The sequence below is a fragment of the Sardina pilchardus genome, chromosome 9, assembly GCF_963854185.1.
Source record: "Sardina pilchardus chromosome 9, fSarPil1.1, whole genome shotgun sequence".
Lineage (NCBI taxonomy): Eukaryota > Metazoa > Chordata > Actinopteri > Clupeiformes > Clupeidae > Sardina > Sardina pilchardus.
The window spans coordinates 4,764,090-4,781,294 of record NC_085002.1 but is presented as its reverse complement, the minus strand read 5'-3'; the positions used below and the strand labels follow the sequence as shown (position 1 = coordinate 4,781,294).

The 17,205-nt window shown below is 50.2% G+C and overlaps 1 protein-coding gene across 1 annotated transcript in view; it reads left to right on the top strand.

The window, feature by feature from the left end:
• The window catches only part of wnk2 (WNK lysine deficient protein kinase 2), a 50,223-nt gene that overhangs the window by 19,758 nt on the left and 13,260 nt on the right, over positions 1 to 17,205 (top strand). Inside the window, exons 9-25 of the mRNA XM_062545373.1 lie at positions 1,219 to 1,374; positions 1,699 to 1,737; positions 2,304 to 2,501; positions 3,050 to 3,475; positions 3,881 to 4,174; positions 4,865 to 4,914; positions 6,536 to 6,698; positions 7,173 to 7,289; positions 7,511 to 7,681; positions 8,040 to 8,088; positions 8,609 to 8,797; positions 10,017 to 10,930; positions 12,507 to 12,564; positions 13,028 to 13,089; positions 13,726 to 14,360; positions 15,482 to 15,729; positions 16,329 to 16,535. Of these exons, the coding sequence (XP_062401357.1) occupies positions 1,219 to 1,374; positions 1,699 to 1,737; positions 2,304 to 2,501; positions 3,050 to 3,475; positions 3,881 to 4,174; positions 4,865 to 4,914; positions 6,536 to 6,698; positions 7,173 to 7,289; positions 7,511 to 7,681; positions 8,040 to 8,088; positions 8,609 to 8,797; positions 10,017 to 10,930; positions 12,507 to 12,564; positions 13,028 to 13,089; positions 13,726 to 14,360; positions 15,482 to 15,729; positions 16,329 to 16,535 (3,976 nt within the window). The remainder of the gene's footprint in view (positions 1 to 1,218; positions 1,375 to 1,698; positions 1,738 to 2,303; positions 2,502 to 3,049; positions 3,476 to 3,880; positions 4,175 to 4,864; positions 4,915 to 6,535; positions 6,699 to 7,172; positions 7,290 to 7,510; positions 7,682 to 8,039; positions 8,089 to 8,608; positions 8,798 to 10,016; positions 10,931 to 12,506; positions 12,565 to 13,027; positions 13,090 to 13,725; positions 14,361 to 15,481; positions 15,730 to 16,328; positions 16,536 to 17,205) is intronic.

Below are 17,205 nucleotides of genomic sequence, written 5' to 3'. Positions count from 1 at the left end.
CCCCCCTCTCCCCGCCCCTGCCCTCCTCGCCCTCCTCGCCCTCCTCGCCCACCCCCCCGCTGCCCGGGCCGGCTCTGCCGAGCTCCAGGAGCCTGAGCGACTGCTCCGACCTCTCGCTGCTGCACCAGCAGCTGCAGCACATCATCCAGCGCCGCACCAGCTCCCCCATGCTGCCCCCCCAGGGGCTCGCGGGGCTCGCGTGGCCCCCCCCCTCCGCGGGCTCCTCCGACGCCGACCCCGTCTACTCGCTGCCCGTGCCTCAGGGCCGCGTCACGCCACGGCAGCCGTCACCTTTGCCCAGCCCTCCGTCGCCACCCAGAGGCCAGGGCAGGTCAGGGCACCTGGTAAGGTTGTTGGTACTAGGAGGGGTAGTGTTTGTAAAGCTGCCAACGTCCCCTAGATGCTGCTGTATCCTCCTGTAGACCCCTCAACCTGAGCCTGAGACAGAGCACTTCAGCTCCCCTCCCTCCAGCCTCACTTGGCTCTGCTCCCCTGTCAGTTTCACCTCAACGAGAGTCATGTTCTCCAGCATCAACTGCACGCTCTCCGCTCTGCCGTCATCATGTCTAGATGCTGCAGGGCTTTGTCCATAGATGGAGAAGCTGGGTGTGAAAGGAATGTCTGCCTTTTGTGATGCTGAATGATGGCGAAAGGCATGTAAGCATGACTCCCACATAGACGCCGGCCTTTGAGCGATGTTATCCGTTTCCTAGAATTATCTTCCTGTTTGATGTCCGTTTTAGACCCAAGTTTGCAGATAAACATTCCTTTAATGTTCCATTTGTAGTTCCTCTCCTGCTTCTAGTGTCAGAATGGCTGCTCGGTAACCATTGATATCTCTGCTCACTGTTGAATGAATGCCATCACATGTCTTTAAACTACTGTAGATCTTTACTCCTTTAAATCAATGTGGATCCCAAGTACAGAGCATGAGTCCTGGTCCGCTTTAATCCAGGCACAATATAATGACTAAATAGGGGTTTCCATTTTATTTTAATCATCTTTTTCTCATTTTATAATAGCTATTTTTAAACCATTAAATCCCACATTTTCCACAGCGTTTTATTTTTGATGAAGTGATAAAACCTTGAATTAGCACAATTCCTCAGAATTTACATAGCCTAGTGAATTAGCATTGAAAAATATCAGCAGTGCTTCTGTGGTCTTAGTTATGTGTGTGTGTGTGTGTGTGGCTAAGTTGTGTGATGTCCTTCCCAGCCGTGCGCCGCCTTGGCCCCCTCTGTTTCGGCGGCTCCGGTACTGAGCGTGCCGCACGGCCGCCCGAGTGTCCCCGGCTTCCCGCCGCCCTCTCAGCCGGCACAGCAAGCGCAGCTGAGCCAGCAGCAGCCGCCGCCGCCGCAGCTAGCACAGGAGGTGAGTCACCGCGGTGATGCACAGGAAGCTTAGCTCTTCCCTAACACTCTCAGCCCCCTTTTGGCTCGCTAATGGTGCGTGTGCATGAGTGTGTATTTATAACTGCGTGTGTGTGTGTGTGTGAGAGAGAGAAACATAAACACAGAGACAGAGAGAGAAAGAGACAGAGAGAGAGAGAGAGAGAAAGAGAGAGAGAAAGAGAGAGGGAGGAAGGGAGGGAAAAATCAGCTAGAGACTGGCTTTGTGTGCTAGAGCAGTTGCTGTGTGGTTTACTCTAGGCTGATTTCTTCCCTGTGTGTGTTGTGTGTTTTTTATTTCTCTCAGTTCCACCTCTATCTCCACCCTGCCGTTTTCCAGGCCCAGGTAGAGCCGCCGCCTCAGAGTACCCCAAACACTCAGAGTGCCGCCTCAGAGTACCCCAAACACTGAACGCAGAGTAACCCAAACACTGAACGCAGCCGCCTCAGAGTAACCCAAACACTGAACCCAGAGTAACCCAAACACTGAACGCAGTCTTCACTGGGCAGCCGCCTGCACCAGTCTTGTCTGAGGCAGCTGAAATGCATGCAGGCAGCCTAATGCTCAGTCCTTCTGTTGTGTCTGATCAAGTGTTACCGAATCCAAAAGCCAAACCCCACATGTAGCTGCTTCTGTTAATCCCTGGCTGCATCAGAGACTCTGTCTGCTCTGCTCAGAGGAGTTATTATTCTCAGATTATTTTTGAGGCGATCCACAGCCATGTACGGGGTGGTGTGCTTACATGTGTCACAAATTACCTCTCTCTTCCCCTCACTCTCTCCTGGTCTCTCTCTCTCTCTCTCTCTCTCTCTGTCCCCCCCTCACCCTCTCTCTCTCTCTCTCTCTCTCTCTGTGTCCCCCCCTCACTCTCTCTCTCTCTCTCTCTCTCTCTCTCTCTCTCTGTTCGTTAGCCGTTGTCTACTGCTCCACCTCTATCGCAGGCTGGCTCAGAGGGGCTCCCCTTTGCTGCACAGCTGCTCCAGACGTCCACTACCCTGCCGGGCGCCATGACGGGCGCCATGACGGGCACCATGCCGGGCACCATGCCCCCGCAGCAGCCGCCAGCTCACGGCACGCCCCTTCTCCAGCCCCTGCAGATCACCACGCAGGTCTGTTTGGAGGCTTTACTTTAATCCCCCTTCCTCTCTCTCTCTCTCTCTCTCTCTCTCTCTCTCTCTCTCTCTCTCTCTCTCTCTCTCTCTCTCTCTCTCTCTCTCTCTCTCTTCCTCTCTCTCTCTGTCTCTCTCTCTCTCTCTTCCTCTCTCTCTCTCTCTCTCTCTCTCTCTCTCTCTTCCTCTCTCTCTTTATCTCTATCTCTCTGTCTCTCTCTATCACTGTCTCTTCATCCCACGTACACTCTAATATGTACTATATGTCGACTGTATGTTTGTATACTTACCTATATGTATGTATGTACCGGTATGTATGTATGTATGTTACCGATATCTATGTACATACTACAGTATGTATGTATGTACTGTGTCTGTATGTATGTGTATGTTTTAGGGAATCTCAGGTCTTTTATATCCTCTCCCTCAGTTCATATTGATTATTCTGCCCTCTTTTTGCATAGGGTTGTCTGACTTAAATATGATTTACTTGCCTTTGTTTTTATTCTATTATTCTTTTGTTTTTCTTTTTCTATCTGCCTCCTCAGTTCCCTGCATACTCTGTGCTACCAGCAGGGGGCACACCAGCTGGATGTGAAGCAATGTGTTACTCTCCCGCTCCCCTGTCGTCTGCTTACCCTGCCAGTGTTGCCCCTGTGCCCTCTCCCTACTACTCCCCTGCCCCTGCCCACTCCTGCCTCCCCCTGGCGCCCACCCAGACCGTGCCCTCTGGCCTGGGCACCCCCCAGACCCCCAGCTCCGTGCCCCAGCAAATGCTGGCGCCCCCTATTCCTCTCCTGGCCATGGCGGTGTCGCCCTCCAAGGCCGCTACGCACCAGCAACCAGCTTACTCTCCTCTCCCCCACCCCGAAACCCCGCCCATCATCTACCCCGGCCAATCCGCCCCCGTCCCTAGCTTACAGCCCGCCTCCCTCCCTCAGCAAGAACAAAGTTTGGCTGAGACAGCAGTGCAGGTAAATGTTGCACCAGCATTCCTACCAAACTGCAAACTGCCAACGCATAACTGCTGAGTTGTCACTTATGTATAAATAAGGTGTGGCATCATTTGTTCAAGTTCTTTAATACACTTAATTCATGGAGACGCTGCCAATGGCAGTTTTTGTGTTATATCTTTGAACACCCTACACCATGGTTCTAGAAGCGCTAGCATTCCACAGTGATTAACAACATCATTCCATCTGATGGCCATGCTGGGCTTTGGCCCGTTTCTGGAGTGCCACAGACAGCAGGGCGGGCGAGACACAGATGTGATTTGTCATGCTGATGCTGTACATCCCCACGGCAACCTAATGCGGCACCTGCTCTCCCCTCCTCCCCTTCATCTTCATCACCCTCCTCCTCCTCCTCTTCTTCCCCAGCCGCAGGAGTGCAGTACCGCCTCGGCCCAGGAGGAGGCGCCGCCACCGCTCCTGGCTCCCGTCCACTCCGCCGTGCCCACCTCCTTCGTCCAGTCTCTTCCGGTCAGAGCCGATCAGGAGGCCGATGCCGCTGCCGCCGCGTCCCAGCGCTGCCACCCAGAGAGCCCTGCGCCCACACCGCTGACTGCTGGTGCCCTGGCACCTGGTGCGCCCGAGGGTGCCAACGTAAGCTCTGGGTCTGTGCCCGGCCCGGCGTTGGTCTCCGCCCAGCAGCCAGCAGAGCTTGTTCAGGAGGTAATGTTAATAATGTCCACTCAGCAGCAGCCCTCTAGTCCTGCTGAAGCTTCATACAGAGAGTCTGAGACCCTCACTGTGCCGCCTCACATAACGGAAGGGTTTCTATTGGCCCATTCAGTTGGACAGTGTTGAAAATCATATTTTGTACTAGGGCTGTGCAATTAATCGATTTGAAATCATAATCGCGATTATGCATTTAGGGAGATGTTAAAAATGTGAAATCGTAAAATTGATGTTTCACTTTAACTAGGGTAATTACGGTGTTGAAATTAAAATGAATTATTATTAATCAATATTATTTTATAAGAGCAAGATTTGCACTTAAATCCCAAATAAAAGGGGAACTTATTTGCAAAATGTTCAATAAAAAACAGGATATTTTGGGCAAAATCAAACCGCCCTATTTTGTACAACATATCTTACTATGTATTCTGTAATCAATTACAACATTCTGTAATCATATTTCACTCTAATCCCTTTTCATACAAACATACTTTGCCCTAACTATCTAAATGATTTATTTAAATGTCCTCTTTGTACTCCTCTAATGCGCCCTACAGTGTAATACGTGCACATATTCTGTACTGCATGTTGCGCTAAATATGGCTAATCATTCCTGGCTTTGGTTGTAGGTTCTTGTGTTGTTGTGCTGGCTTGAGTCTGAAACACTTTTTTTTTCCCTGTCAGGAGCCGATGCCAGATAGACAGGCGGCCTTCCTCAGCTATGCCTACGACAGGTGGGTAGCCATGCTGAAAAATGATTCATTAATGCGTCTGCCCCTCCTGGCTGGCTCGCCAGCTGTCCACACTCTCGGGCATTCCTCTGGTCCAGTGTAACTTGGTAATCCTGTTAAGGCCCCTGGCCGACTTCCAATATCTGAGATTGAATATTTTGTGGTGCCGAAGGGATTTACCCCCAAAATGGAGGCCATGCAAAACTATGAAAACTGACCTTTCAAGTATTGTTTTGTGAATTCTTTGTGACGATGCTGTGAATTCTTATTTAGAGCAAACACTGGATTACTTTTAATCCATTATTATTTCTAATCCGTTATTAACTATCTTAATAAGAAGCACAAGGCAAGGAAGTCGTCCAATTGAAATTCAGATAGATACTGGGAATGATGTTCAGCCTCAGTCTCAGTCAGACGGCAACATTGAGAGGATTTAGGCGAACAAAACAAGATTTTACACATGATGACCTGCTCAAGTAAAATCACCATCTCCGTGGAATTAGAGATTATAGAGATTTGAACAGCAATGAACCATTAAAGACCTGTTTGTAATTCCATAACAGATTTTGCCTGGCCATATATTGGGAGTTAGTTTACACTATTCCAAGAGTATCGCCTCTCCCAACACATCTAACAACCTAACACACCTAACATGCATTTATTATGCACTTAGTTTCTGACGGTAAGGGCCCTCAGATAAAAGCTTCTGTGAAATGAATAAATGTATTTGTAAATGTGAAGCACATGCAGGGAGTTCTTGGCAATTGAGGTCAGTTATTTCAAACATGGGCATGACCGCACAATGAGTAGTCCATCCGATAAGTCCGTCTGGTTGTTTAAGCTGTCCACATTCAGAGGATAACTCAGTCTCAGAACAAAATGGCACATCAAACATTGAAACAGTTGGGCAAGCTAAATGGAAAACATTTAGAACTAAATACAAAATAATATTTGTCCCATTCAGTGTCTTCCTTTATATTTCAAACGTTTTCAAATATTTCATTTCGTTGGGATCATTGAAAATATCTCAGCATCACTGAACAGAATTAAATAGAGTAAAGGCTGAATGAATGAAAACATACATTTATCTCGGTAACACTAATAAGTGGTAACAAGGGATGGTTACCATGAAATTAGATAGAAATTACCATACAATTACCACCTTAGCCAGCCGTAATGTAAAGTGTCACCTTTATCTCTCTTCAGTGTTGCTTAACAATGATGTCTGAGTTACCATGGGCTACAGCATCATGTTCTGCACTGGCAAGCTTGACGTTTAGTTGTGGCTTCAGAGAAACAGACCATCTGTGGTGCTTTCAGTTGAAACTGACCGCAATTTCCGACTAGCCAGCTTGCCGCTAATTCTCTTTTCTTTTTATATATATATATTTTTTGGGGGGGGCTTTTTCGCCTTTATTCATGGAGGATAGTGGAGAGAGACAGGAAGTGAGTGGGAGACAGAGATGGGGTGGGATCGGGAAACGACCTCAGGTCGGAGTCGAACCTGGGTCCCCGTGGGCACTCGGACTCGGACTCGTACATGGCACGAGCGCTGTAGCCTGTTGCGCCACAGTGCCCCCGCTAATTCCCTTTTCTAACTCGACGCGGTCCTGTTCCGTCACAGTGTGAACTCGGACGCGGCGTCGGGCAAAGAGATGAGCGACAGCTACGAGGGCACGGCCAGCGGAGGCAAGGGAGACGGGAAACCACGGAAACACCACCGCAAGTCGGCCCGCACGCGCTCCCGCCAGGAGAAGACCAGCAAGCCCAAACTGAGCATGCTCAATGTGAGCCACACCTCACACACACACAAACACACAAACACACACACCTCTCACACACCTCTTTCTTGCTCTCTCGCTCTCTCGCTCTCTTTCTCACACACACACACCTCTCTCTCTCTCCTTTACTCTCTCTCTCTCTCACACACACACACACACACACACACACACACACACACACACACACAGGACATGGTACCTTATATCAGCTTCTGGAGCCAGAGCCAGAGCAAGAGATGGGGTGGGGCATCCCAGGTCTTCTGGCAACTACAGACAGAGAGAGTTATCACACACATTTTAATAACATCATAAAAGGACTGTGCAGAGTAATATTGATATTTCAGAAATGTCATTTCTACTCATAATTTAGTAATGTAGTATTAAAAAAGGGAATGGGTGCGTTCACGTTTGGTTTCTTCACAGTTCATATTCCTGAGGCTAAGAACAGTGCTTTAATTGGTTTGGTGGTCTTGCCCACAGGTTTGCGATACCGGTGACAAGATGGTGGAATGTCAGCTGGAGACTCACAACCATAAAATGGTGACCTTCAAGTTTGACCTCGACGGGGACGCTCCAGAGGAGATTGCTACATACATGGTAAAGTATCTTCCCCCGCAATATGGAGACAAGATACACATTAAGCTGTCTTGAACTGTTTAAAGCTCTTCAAGTTCATGTTGCTGTACTGACTGATGTCTTTAGCATGCAGTTACAAATGTGGTATTGTGTAGAGAATCTAAGTAGCACTGCTCCATTCATGGGACTCGTCTCACAACCAATGTGGCGAGTGTGGTGTAATGACAATGTTTGACCTGCAGGTGGACAATGGCTTCATCCTGCCCATTGAGAAGGAGGTGTTCATTGACCAGCTGAAGGACATAGTGGACAAGGCTGAGGACATGCTGAGTGAGGACACGGAGGGGGAGAGGGTGTCCAGCAGGGGGAGCAGTCCTCAGCAGAGCCACAGCGGCAGCCTGACCGGGGGAGAGGTGAGGCGGGGAGCAGTAGCATACGCATACACACCTACAGTATACACACATAAAACACACACACACACACACACACACACACACACACACACACACACACACACGTGCAAACACAGATATGTGCACACACACATACATGTGCGCACGCACGCGCACGCACACACACACACACACACGCAACACACAGTCAAACACACGCATGCACCTGTTCCTACATTCTTTCCACACCTGTCAGCATTCTCCCCTCTCTTTCTTCCCCACTCCGCCTGTTACTCTCCCTCTCTCCCCATTCCATGCTGTTGACTTGCTCTTGTTGTGTGGAGTTTAATTCTCTCTGTGCTGTTCTGTTTCCCATCAGGGTGTGAGCGGTTCTTCTGGAGTCCCCCAGCCGGTCTATCAGCAGAATGGTCAGTGAATGGGAGTCTGGGTCAGGCTAACTTCACCCTTTCCAACAACATTTGTATTCCAGTTAGACCAAGCTGTAACCCCAGAGATGTTACAGTTGTTTGCATTCCCACAAACTGACTTCTTTTACACGTTTACAATGCCTTGTTATTATGTCCTAGTGACATGGGTCTTAAAGTGTCCCACATAGACCAAATGTGCCCCCAGTTCCCTACAAACAGAAAGCCCACACACATACACATAAATACACATGCACAGACAAAAACACACACACACGTTATAGACACACAGAACCCCCCAAAATGTGCCCCCTTTTACCTACACACAGCCAACACACACATTACATACATTTGGTTGACGCTTTTTAACCAAAACGACTTACAACATTACTTTAACATTTTAAGCTTTTTAAAGCAATTCTGACAACAATTCTAGGAAAGAATCACAAAGGTAATACACATGTTCTAGATACACAGAACCCTCCCCGGGCTAACTGTTCCATGTCTCGTCTGCTGCCCTCAGTTCTACACACGGGCAAGAGGTGGTTCATCATCTGCCCGGTGGAGGAGGTGCCCGCGGGCAGCCGAGACGCCCCCTCCGAGGGCACTGCATCCACACACTCCTCCCTCACTGGCACCGTGACTATGAGGCCCGAGGGGATGAGTGGCCCGCCAGCAGGGGGCAGTGTGGCCTCATCCACATTCTCTAAAGGTACCACTGCAGCATTGAGCACGCAGCACACTTCCTGTTTATTGGCACCCCTGGTAAAGCTGTTATGTGGTTTTCACTATGAAAACAATATAGGAAATATCCATCCTTGAGTGTGGACGCACATCTAATCAGAAAAAAATGTACATTGTTAAGAAGTAAATATTTTCTTAAAAAAATACATGTAATTATCTGTAGCCTTAGAAAATTGTATAAACAAAATGTAACAGCTTTTTCTCCCATTTGTATTCCATAGTTGGATTTTTCCTCATTGTTTTCATTGTGAGACTAAGGTAAATTGTGAACAGACCAGGGGGTTCTACCAATAAAAATGTGGAGGGTGTTGTACTCATGTACCTATGTGTCATGCCATTTTGCAATCTGTCTGAATTGTTATGTGATCTTATTTGTTTTTATATGTGTTTTGTGCTTCCAGCTTTTACTTACTATTGCGTGTTATTCTTGTGTAATGTGATGAAAAACACATTGAACTGCCTTTGTGTATGAAATATAGATAGGCCAGCCCGTTCTACTGGTGATTGAATTTGGCCCTGCAGCTCAGGCTGGAAACCTGTACATTTATCCCTCCTGCTTCCTGTCCACATTTGCTGGAACCAATCAATCACAAACTAGCTGGTCTGATTGGTTGAAGGACTATCCAAATGCGTACAGTGTAATTTGAACTATGCCCTTTGATCACGCCTCTTGTGCAGTGTAAATGTGACCTTCCACGGCGAAATCAGTCACATTGTCCAAATTTTCAAAATCATAGTTATTACGTTTTCAGGAAGGGGCATAATTGACCTTCAAAACGATACCTATATCTAATGAATTGAACGTCATATTACTGAAATATAAACATTCAAAGGAGTTGAGTTCACGTTTTTAGACTAGAAAAGGTCAGTTTTTCGGCGAAATGTATTCACGGCCGTACAGTGTAGACCTCCCACTGTTTCAAAACACACACAAAAAAAAATCCACGATTTTAGCACAAGTGACATAAATGGTAATTTTTCTCAGAAACGTCTGTTGCGACAAGCGACTGGTTTTGCCGTGGAGAGTCACAAATATAGTGCAGACTCCCCAGACTAATGTTCAATCTTGAAAGATTGAGCTTAGTTTGATGATAGCCAGGCTATATGTAACCCACTATATAAATAAACGTGCCTTGCCTATGATGACTCTTCTTCTTACCTGTGATGACTGTTATTTGCGTCTCTAGACTCTGATGGCTCCACGTCGGCGCCACCCTCAGCGGGCAGTGACGTGACCGGCGTGTGCAGCCCTCTCCCGCATCCCCTGACCGACCCGCTGGCTTTCTCTCTCCCCTCCACCGCCCTGCCGGCCCAGCCTCCGCCCCTGCACTGCCCCCCGGAGGACGGCACGAGCGCTGCGGCGAGCTCGGCCCAGACGCGCGTGGTGCTGGCCCACCCTCCGCCCGGGACGGGGCTGCGCAACTCCCTGTCCGTGGACGAGAGCCAGCTGAGCGGGCGCCTGGCGGCGCTCTCCCCGATCCACGCCGCGCAGCAGGTGGCAGAGATGGCCTGCGCCAGCTCCCTGGCCGAGGAGGTGCCCTGCTGCCCGCTGGTCATGCCCCTCTCTCTGGACGTGAGCATGCCGCCGTCCCTCACCCACTCCGCGCCGCCCACGGACCTGAGCTGCGCCCGCGAGGCGGCCCAGATGCAGACGGAGCGCGGCGGCGGTGGTGGTGGTGGTGGCGGCGGTGGTGGGGGTGGCAGTGCCCACGCCTCGGTGGTGATGCAGCAGCCCTTCGCCAGCGTGGGCGGCGCCAAAGCCCCGTCGCTGCCCCAGAGCCCGGCGCTGCCCCAGCCCTCGGCCACCGCGGCGGAGTCGGACGGGGAGGGCGGGCGCGGCGGGCGCGGCGGGGGCTTCGTGGACAGCACCATCAAGACGCTGGACGAGAAGCTGCGCAACCTGCTGTACCAGGAGTACGCGCCCATGTACCCGTCGGGCAGCGCCGCCGAGACGCCCGGCTCGGGCACCGAGTACGTGCAGTCGCCGCCGGGACCCGAGAGCGCCGTGGAGGGGTCGGGCACCAGCACGCCCGGACCGCTGGGCGACGGACGCCTCAGGGCAGGAGAACAGCTGGTAATCACTCTCTGTTGCCCTCTGCTGGTAATCACACAACTCTATTGCCCTCAGCTGGTAATCACACAACTCTATTGCCCTCAGCTGGTAATCACACAACTCTGTTGCCCTCAGGGCAGGAGAACAGTTGGTAATCACACAACTCTATTGCCCTCAGCTGGTAATCACACAACTCTATTGCCCTCAGCTGGTAATCACACAACTCTATTGCCCTCAGCTGGTAATCACACAACTCTGTTGCCCTCAGCTGGTAATCACACAACTCTGTTGCCCTCAGGGCAGGAGAACAGTTGGTAATCACACAACTCTGTTGCCCTCAGCTGGTAATCACACAACTCTATTGCCCTCAGCTGGTAATCACACAACTCTGTTGCCCTCAGCTGGTAATCACACAACTCTGTTGCCCTCAGGGCAGGAGAACAGCTGGTAATCCCACAACTCTGTTGCCCTCAGGGCAGGAGAACAGCTGGTAATCCCACAACTCTGTTGCCCTCAGCTGGTAATCCCACAACTCTGTTGCCCTCAGCTGGTAATCACACAACTCTATTGCCCTCAGCTGGTAATCCCACAACTCTGTTGCCCTCAGCTGGTAATCCCACAACTCTGTTGCCCTCAGCTGGTAATCACACAACTCTGTTGCCCTCAGGGCAGGAGAACAGCTGGTAATCGCACAACTCTATTGCCCTCAGGGTCACCATGTTGTTAAAGCAACACTAAAGAGGTTTCTGTACCTTAGAATAACGTTTCCAAAATCGTTTCAGTGGTTCATCAACTCGTAACAGGGGAACGGCAATGCTCCGTGACCCTCATATCGGCTATAACCGCACTATGTAAGTTTACCATCAGGTAGCGGATCTGTAGTTCAATGGTATGAGACCTAAAAAACTACAAATTTGACTTGCTTCGATGTCGCAATACATCATACTTTCATAAAATCATGCAACATACTCTACCTTGTCTGTGGACATCTTTATTTGCTGGATAAACAAAGAGTGTGCGTGCGACAGTGGAAAAGTGCTTTAGTGTTGCTTTAAGTTTTGCCTGTTGTCCTTTACCAGCACCTTCCTTTGGATGGGATTAGGATTGGGATAGGGGATTGGGATTGACAAATAATCCCGATTGTCAACTGGGATTGGCAAACAATTCCCACCTTCATTTCTTTAACAGCAGTATTCCACCAGTGCAGTCAACCTTCTGATGCTGTTGAAATGTCGTGTATGAAACCGTGTTTGGCATTTCTGATCTGATTTGTATTCTCACCCTGCGCTCTCCTTGCCCTCCCCCTTCCCTGCTCCCCTCCCCCTCCCCTTCCCCTCCCCTGCTCCTGCTCCTGCTCCTGCCCCTGCTCCTGCTCCTGCTCCTGCTCCTGCCCCTGCCCCTGCTCCTGCTCCTGCTCCTGCTCCTGCTCCTGCTCCTGCTCCTGCCCCTGCTCCTGCCCCTGCTCCTGCTCCTGCTCCTGCTCCTGCCCCTGCTCCTGCCCCTGCTCCTGCTCCTGCTCCCTGCTCCCCGCTCCCCTCCCCTGCTCCTGCTCCTGCTCCCTGCTCCTCCCCCTCCCCTTCCCCTGCCCCTGCTCCTGCTCCCTCCCCCTGCTCCCTGTTCCCAGCCCCAGATCCCTGAGCGGATGGACAGTTTGAGCATTCACAGCGACTCCGGCGTAGGAGGTGAGGAGAGCAGTACAGCACATTTATGAGTAGTGTGTGCGTGTGACCTGTGTGTGACCTGTGTGTGTGTGTGTGTGTGTGGTGGTGAGTATGTGTGTGCGACCGGTGTGTGTGTGTGTGTGTGTGGTGGTGAGTATGTGTGTGTGACCTGTGTGTGTGTGTGTGTGTGTGTGGTGGTGAGTATGTGTGTGTGACCTGTGTGTGTGGTGGTGGTGAGTATGTGTGTGTGACCTGTGTGTGTGTGTGTGTGTGTGTGTGTGTGTGTGTGTGTGTGTGTGTGTGACCTGTGACCTGTGTGTGTGTGGTGGTGAGTATGTGTGTGCGACCTGTGTGTGTGTGTGTATGTGTATGGCGATGAGTATTATTTACTGTATGAGTGGCCACTGACAACACTGTGAACGAGATGCATTCTCAACCCCAAATCATCCCAGAGTCATTAACTGATAACTCTCTCTGTCTGTAGTTGCCAGAAGACCTGGGATGCCCCACTCCACCTCTTGCTCTGGTTCCAGAAGCCGATATAAGGTACCATGTGTGTATGGTGGTGAGTGTGTGTGTGTGTGTGTGTGTGTATGTGTGTGTGTGTGTGTGTGTGTGTGTGTTTGGTGAGTATGTGTGTGTGACCTGTGTGTGTGTGTGTATGTGTATGGTGGTGAGTATGTGTCTGTGACCTGTGTGTGTGAGTATTTGTGTGTGTGTGTGTGTGTGTGTGATGAGTATGTGTGTGTGTGTATGTGTGTGTGTGTGTGTGTGTGTGTGTGTGTGTGTGTGTGTGTGTGTGGTGAGTATGTGTGTGTGACCTGTGTGTGTGTGTGTGTGTGTGTGGTGGTGAGTATGTGTGTGTGACCTGTGAATGTGTCCTGTGTGTGTGTGTGTGTGTGTGTGACCTGTGAATGTGACCTGTGACCTGTGTGTGTGTGTGTGTGTGTGTGTGTGTGTGTGTGTGTGTGTGTGTGTGTGTTTGTATGGTGGAGAGTATGTGTGTGTGACCTGTGTGTGTGTGTGACCTGTGTGTGTGTGTGTGTGTGTGTGTGTGTGTGTGTGTGTCTGTGACCTGTGAATGTGACCTGTGAATGTGACCTGTGTGTGTGTGACCTGTGAATGTGACCTGTGAATGTGACCTGTGACCTGTGTTTGTGTGTGTGTGTGTGTGTGCTGCAGATGATGGGCGTTCCCCCGGGCGCGCTGTGTGAGCGTAAGCAGCGCAGCTGGAGCAGTGGCGCGGGGGCCGGCGTGTGTGGCGTTGGCATCGGCGGCGTTGGCGTGGAGGAGTCGCCCTGCTCGCCGTCCGGCGGCGTCCTGACCGTGGGCCGCTTCTCGGTGGTCAGCGCGGACAACGGCGCCGCCACGCGCCGCAAGCACGGCAGCCACTCGGCCTCGTCCGCCTCGTCCCGCTACTCGGCGCCGCCCGACTTCTGCCTGGAGGCCCCGCCCCCGCCCGCCCTCATCGCCAAGCGCGGCTCGCTGCCCCGCGCCATGACGGCCGTGCCCGTGGACGTGACGCGCTTCATGTCCTCCGACTCGGGCGCGGAGAGCAGCCCCGCCCGCCTGGCCCCGACCACGCCCGGTCGCCACGGACGCGCCGAGCGGCGGGGAAGTGACCTCATGAAGAGGGCGGTGGCCTTCCTGCGGCGCTCGGGCCGCAGCAGCAGCGTGCAGAGCTCTGATTCGCCCAGCCGGGCGGCCAGCGGAGTGCCCTGCAGTCCCGTCCACCAGTCGTCCTACTTCAGCAGCGACAACGACTCGGAGATGGAGGACTCGGACATCAAGAAGGAGCTGCAGCGGCTACGGGAGAAGTAAGTGACCAGGAATCAGGAGTGTGTATGCTGGGGGACGCTGTGGGCTACAGTGCTTGTACCATATGCGGGTCTGAGTGCCCACGGGGACTCAGGTTTGAATCCGACCTGTTATGTGGTCATGTCCCAATCCCACCCCATCTCTCTCTCCCACCTATTTCCTGTCTACTCTTCACTTTCCTATAACAATAAAGGCAAAAAGGCCCAAAAAATATACTTGTGCTGTATGCTAGCAGGCCTGTCTCTGCTATATGTTGGTCTACTGTATATATATGAATGTTTGAGTATATATGAGTTTGGATCCGAAACGCTATATCCACCATTTTAATGAATTTTCATAAACATATATATATTTTTTACAATTTGTTTTCCAAGTAATTTCAGTAGAAATGTTTTTGGATATTGTTATTTGAATTATCTTTTCTCAATCAAAACAACACAACTGCACAACACAACTGCAATTTGATAGATATTTCTTGGAATACACAATTAAATAACATTACTTTTTTAATGTTTTTAAAAACGCATATAGCATTTTGGAATCAAACTCTTCATATGTACAGTAGTATGTAGTAAGTTTGCATGTCTTTATAGAAGCCAATTTTTTGTTTTTCAAAACCTCACTAACCACCACCAATGTGTAGCACTCACCTGGGAGCAGAAGCATATCAGTCTGTGTCCTTGGGAGGGGAATAATGAATCTAATTTTACCGTACTTTCCCAACTATTAGCCGCGGTTTATACATTGATTTTGCAAAAATATCTTTAGCTATACACACGGGCCGTTTATATGGTATTAATATCGTTTTGTTTCTTTTCACTAGCAACAAACATTCTCCTGCGGCTAACGCACAATGCGGCTAATACACAGGAAATGACTGTATAGGTGCTTCTCAACATGCCTCCTCTATCCTCGATGCTCGATCCTCGAGGGGCGTTCCCACTGATCTATAACTAACACTAGATAGACTATCGCCCCATCATTCTTTATGTAGATCAGTGAGGATCAAGGCCCGAGGAGCGAGGGAGGACGTATAAAAGCCCAAATGAGAGGCACCCTATGTGTGCATTTTCTCCAGTCCTCGTCTAGTCTCACCCCTGTGGTTTTGTTTTGTGCGCAGGCACATGAAGGAGATCTCAGAGCTGCAGGCCAACCAGCGCGGGGAGATCGAGCTGCTGTACCGACGCCTGGGCAAGCCGCTGCCCCCCACCCTGGGCCTCAGCTCCACACTGCCCTCTGGTGGCCGGCGCCGGCGCGCCAGCAAGCACAAGCTCAAGGCAGGCAAGCTCCTCAGCCCTCTGGTGCAGCAGCTGCGCGGCGTCGCCAAAACCAGTGACCCCAGCAAAGCCTCAGAGGTCACCAAGAGCAGTGAGTGGGACTGGACTCAGTTGATATTACGGTTACGGTTACGGTTACGGTTACGGTTACGGTTAAGGGTACGGTTACAGGTATGTTATCAGTGGGATTCCACTTGATGCAGCTGTCTACAGCCATCTTAAGACGACTGCATAACGTGGTTATTTCTGAGACGTTTTCAACCCGGAGTTGTGCATACTGTACGTCACGGTTGAAAACGGATCAGAATCTCAGAAATAACCACGTTATGCAGTCTTATCAAGTTGAATCCACCTATTAGCACAAATGTCACATGAGTAAGGAAGTAACTGGTATTTGTTGTTATTAATATATTTCATGTTGTCTTAGTAGAGGGTTATTACAACGATCATTGATGTCATTAAAACAGATCTTATCTTATCTTATCTTATTATGAACTTGTTCCGTACTGATATGGTGTTTAGAGTATTAGTTGTGGCATTTAGGACTTATAATGAACTAGTTCCATACTGATATGGTGTTAAGAGCTGTGTTATTTAGAGCTTGCTGTATGGGGAATTCTGAGTTCTGAATTCTGAGTTCTGAATGACCTCTGCTGGTGCCCTTGTGTCTTGTTGTGGTACTCTCTGAAGGTGACCACGCTCCTAGTTTGAACGGCTCTCCAGCGAGAGGTCCGCTCCTGTATGACAGTAGAGGTCCGGTTGGGACCATGCCGGGCTCCGGCTCAGAACCGGTCCAAACCCAGCAGCCCTGCTCGCTCAAAGGCTCCCTGTCCTCCGACAACATCTACTCCAGCCTCCAGGGGGAGGCTCCGGCAATGCCCGGCGGGCCAGGTCAAGGTGCGTCTGTCCATCCCCCTGCCCTCAACACACACACACACACACACACACACACACACACACACACACACACACTCGTGTGCCCCCAACCGCCCCACTCTCATCTGCATCTCCCAGCATGCCACAGTCCTACAGTTACACTCTGTCTACCAACACACAGCCTCAAGCTTAGTGTGTTCATTACATGGACACATAACATGGCACTACATTTGAAGCAGATTCTTGCTGTTCCATGATATTATGTACGTATTACCATGATATGGTCTATTCTGTGAGGAGCTGTTGTACAGTGGGCTTGTTCCAGGATTGTAGTATCCTAATCGGAGAGATATGCAGTTTTAGTTCTCTGCTACATTCAGTTTCACGATGCTCTTGTGTTCAGAAACTGCATTCACAAGAATGCCATTGAATATAGGTAGGTGATTGTAAGAGTGGTAGTAAGCTAGTGAATACATATCAACAGATTTAGATGTATGGTTTAGATGTGTGGTTAGTTAAACTAGCCATGATATCTGTGAGCCAACAGTGGGCATCGCCATGACACTTGAGTGTTCAGAAATCTGTTTTCATATTTGTGGCTTAGCTTCATTGTATTGATTTTAGACAGCGATGTGATAGGCTACTAGACAATGCCTGACGCTTCCTAAGCCATGTCATAGTAAACTTATTT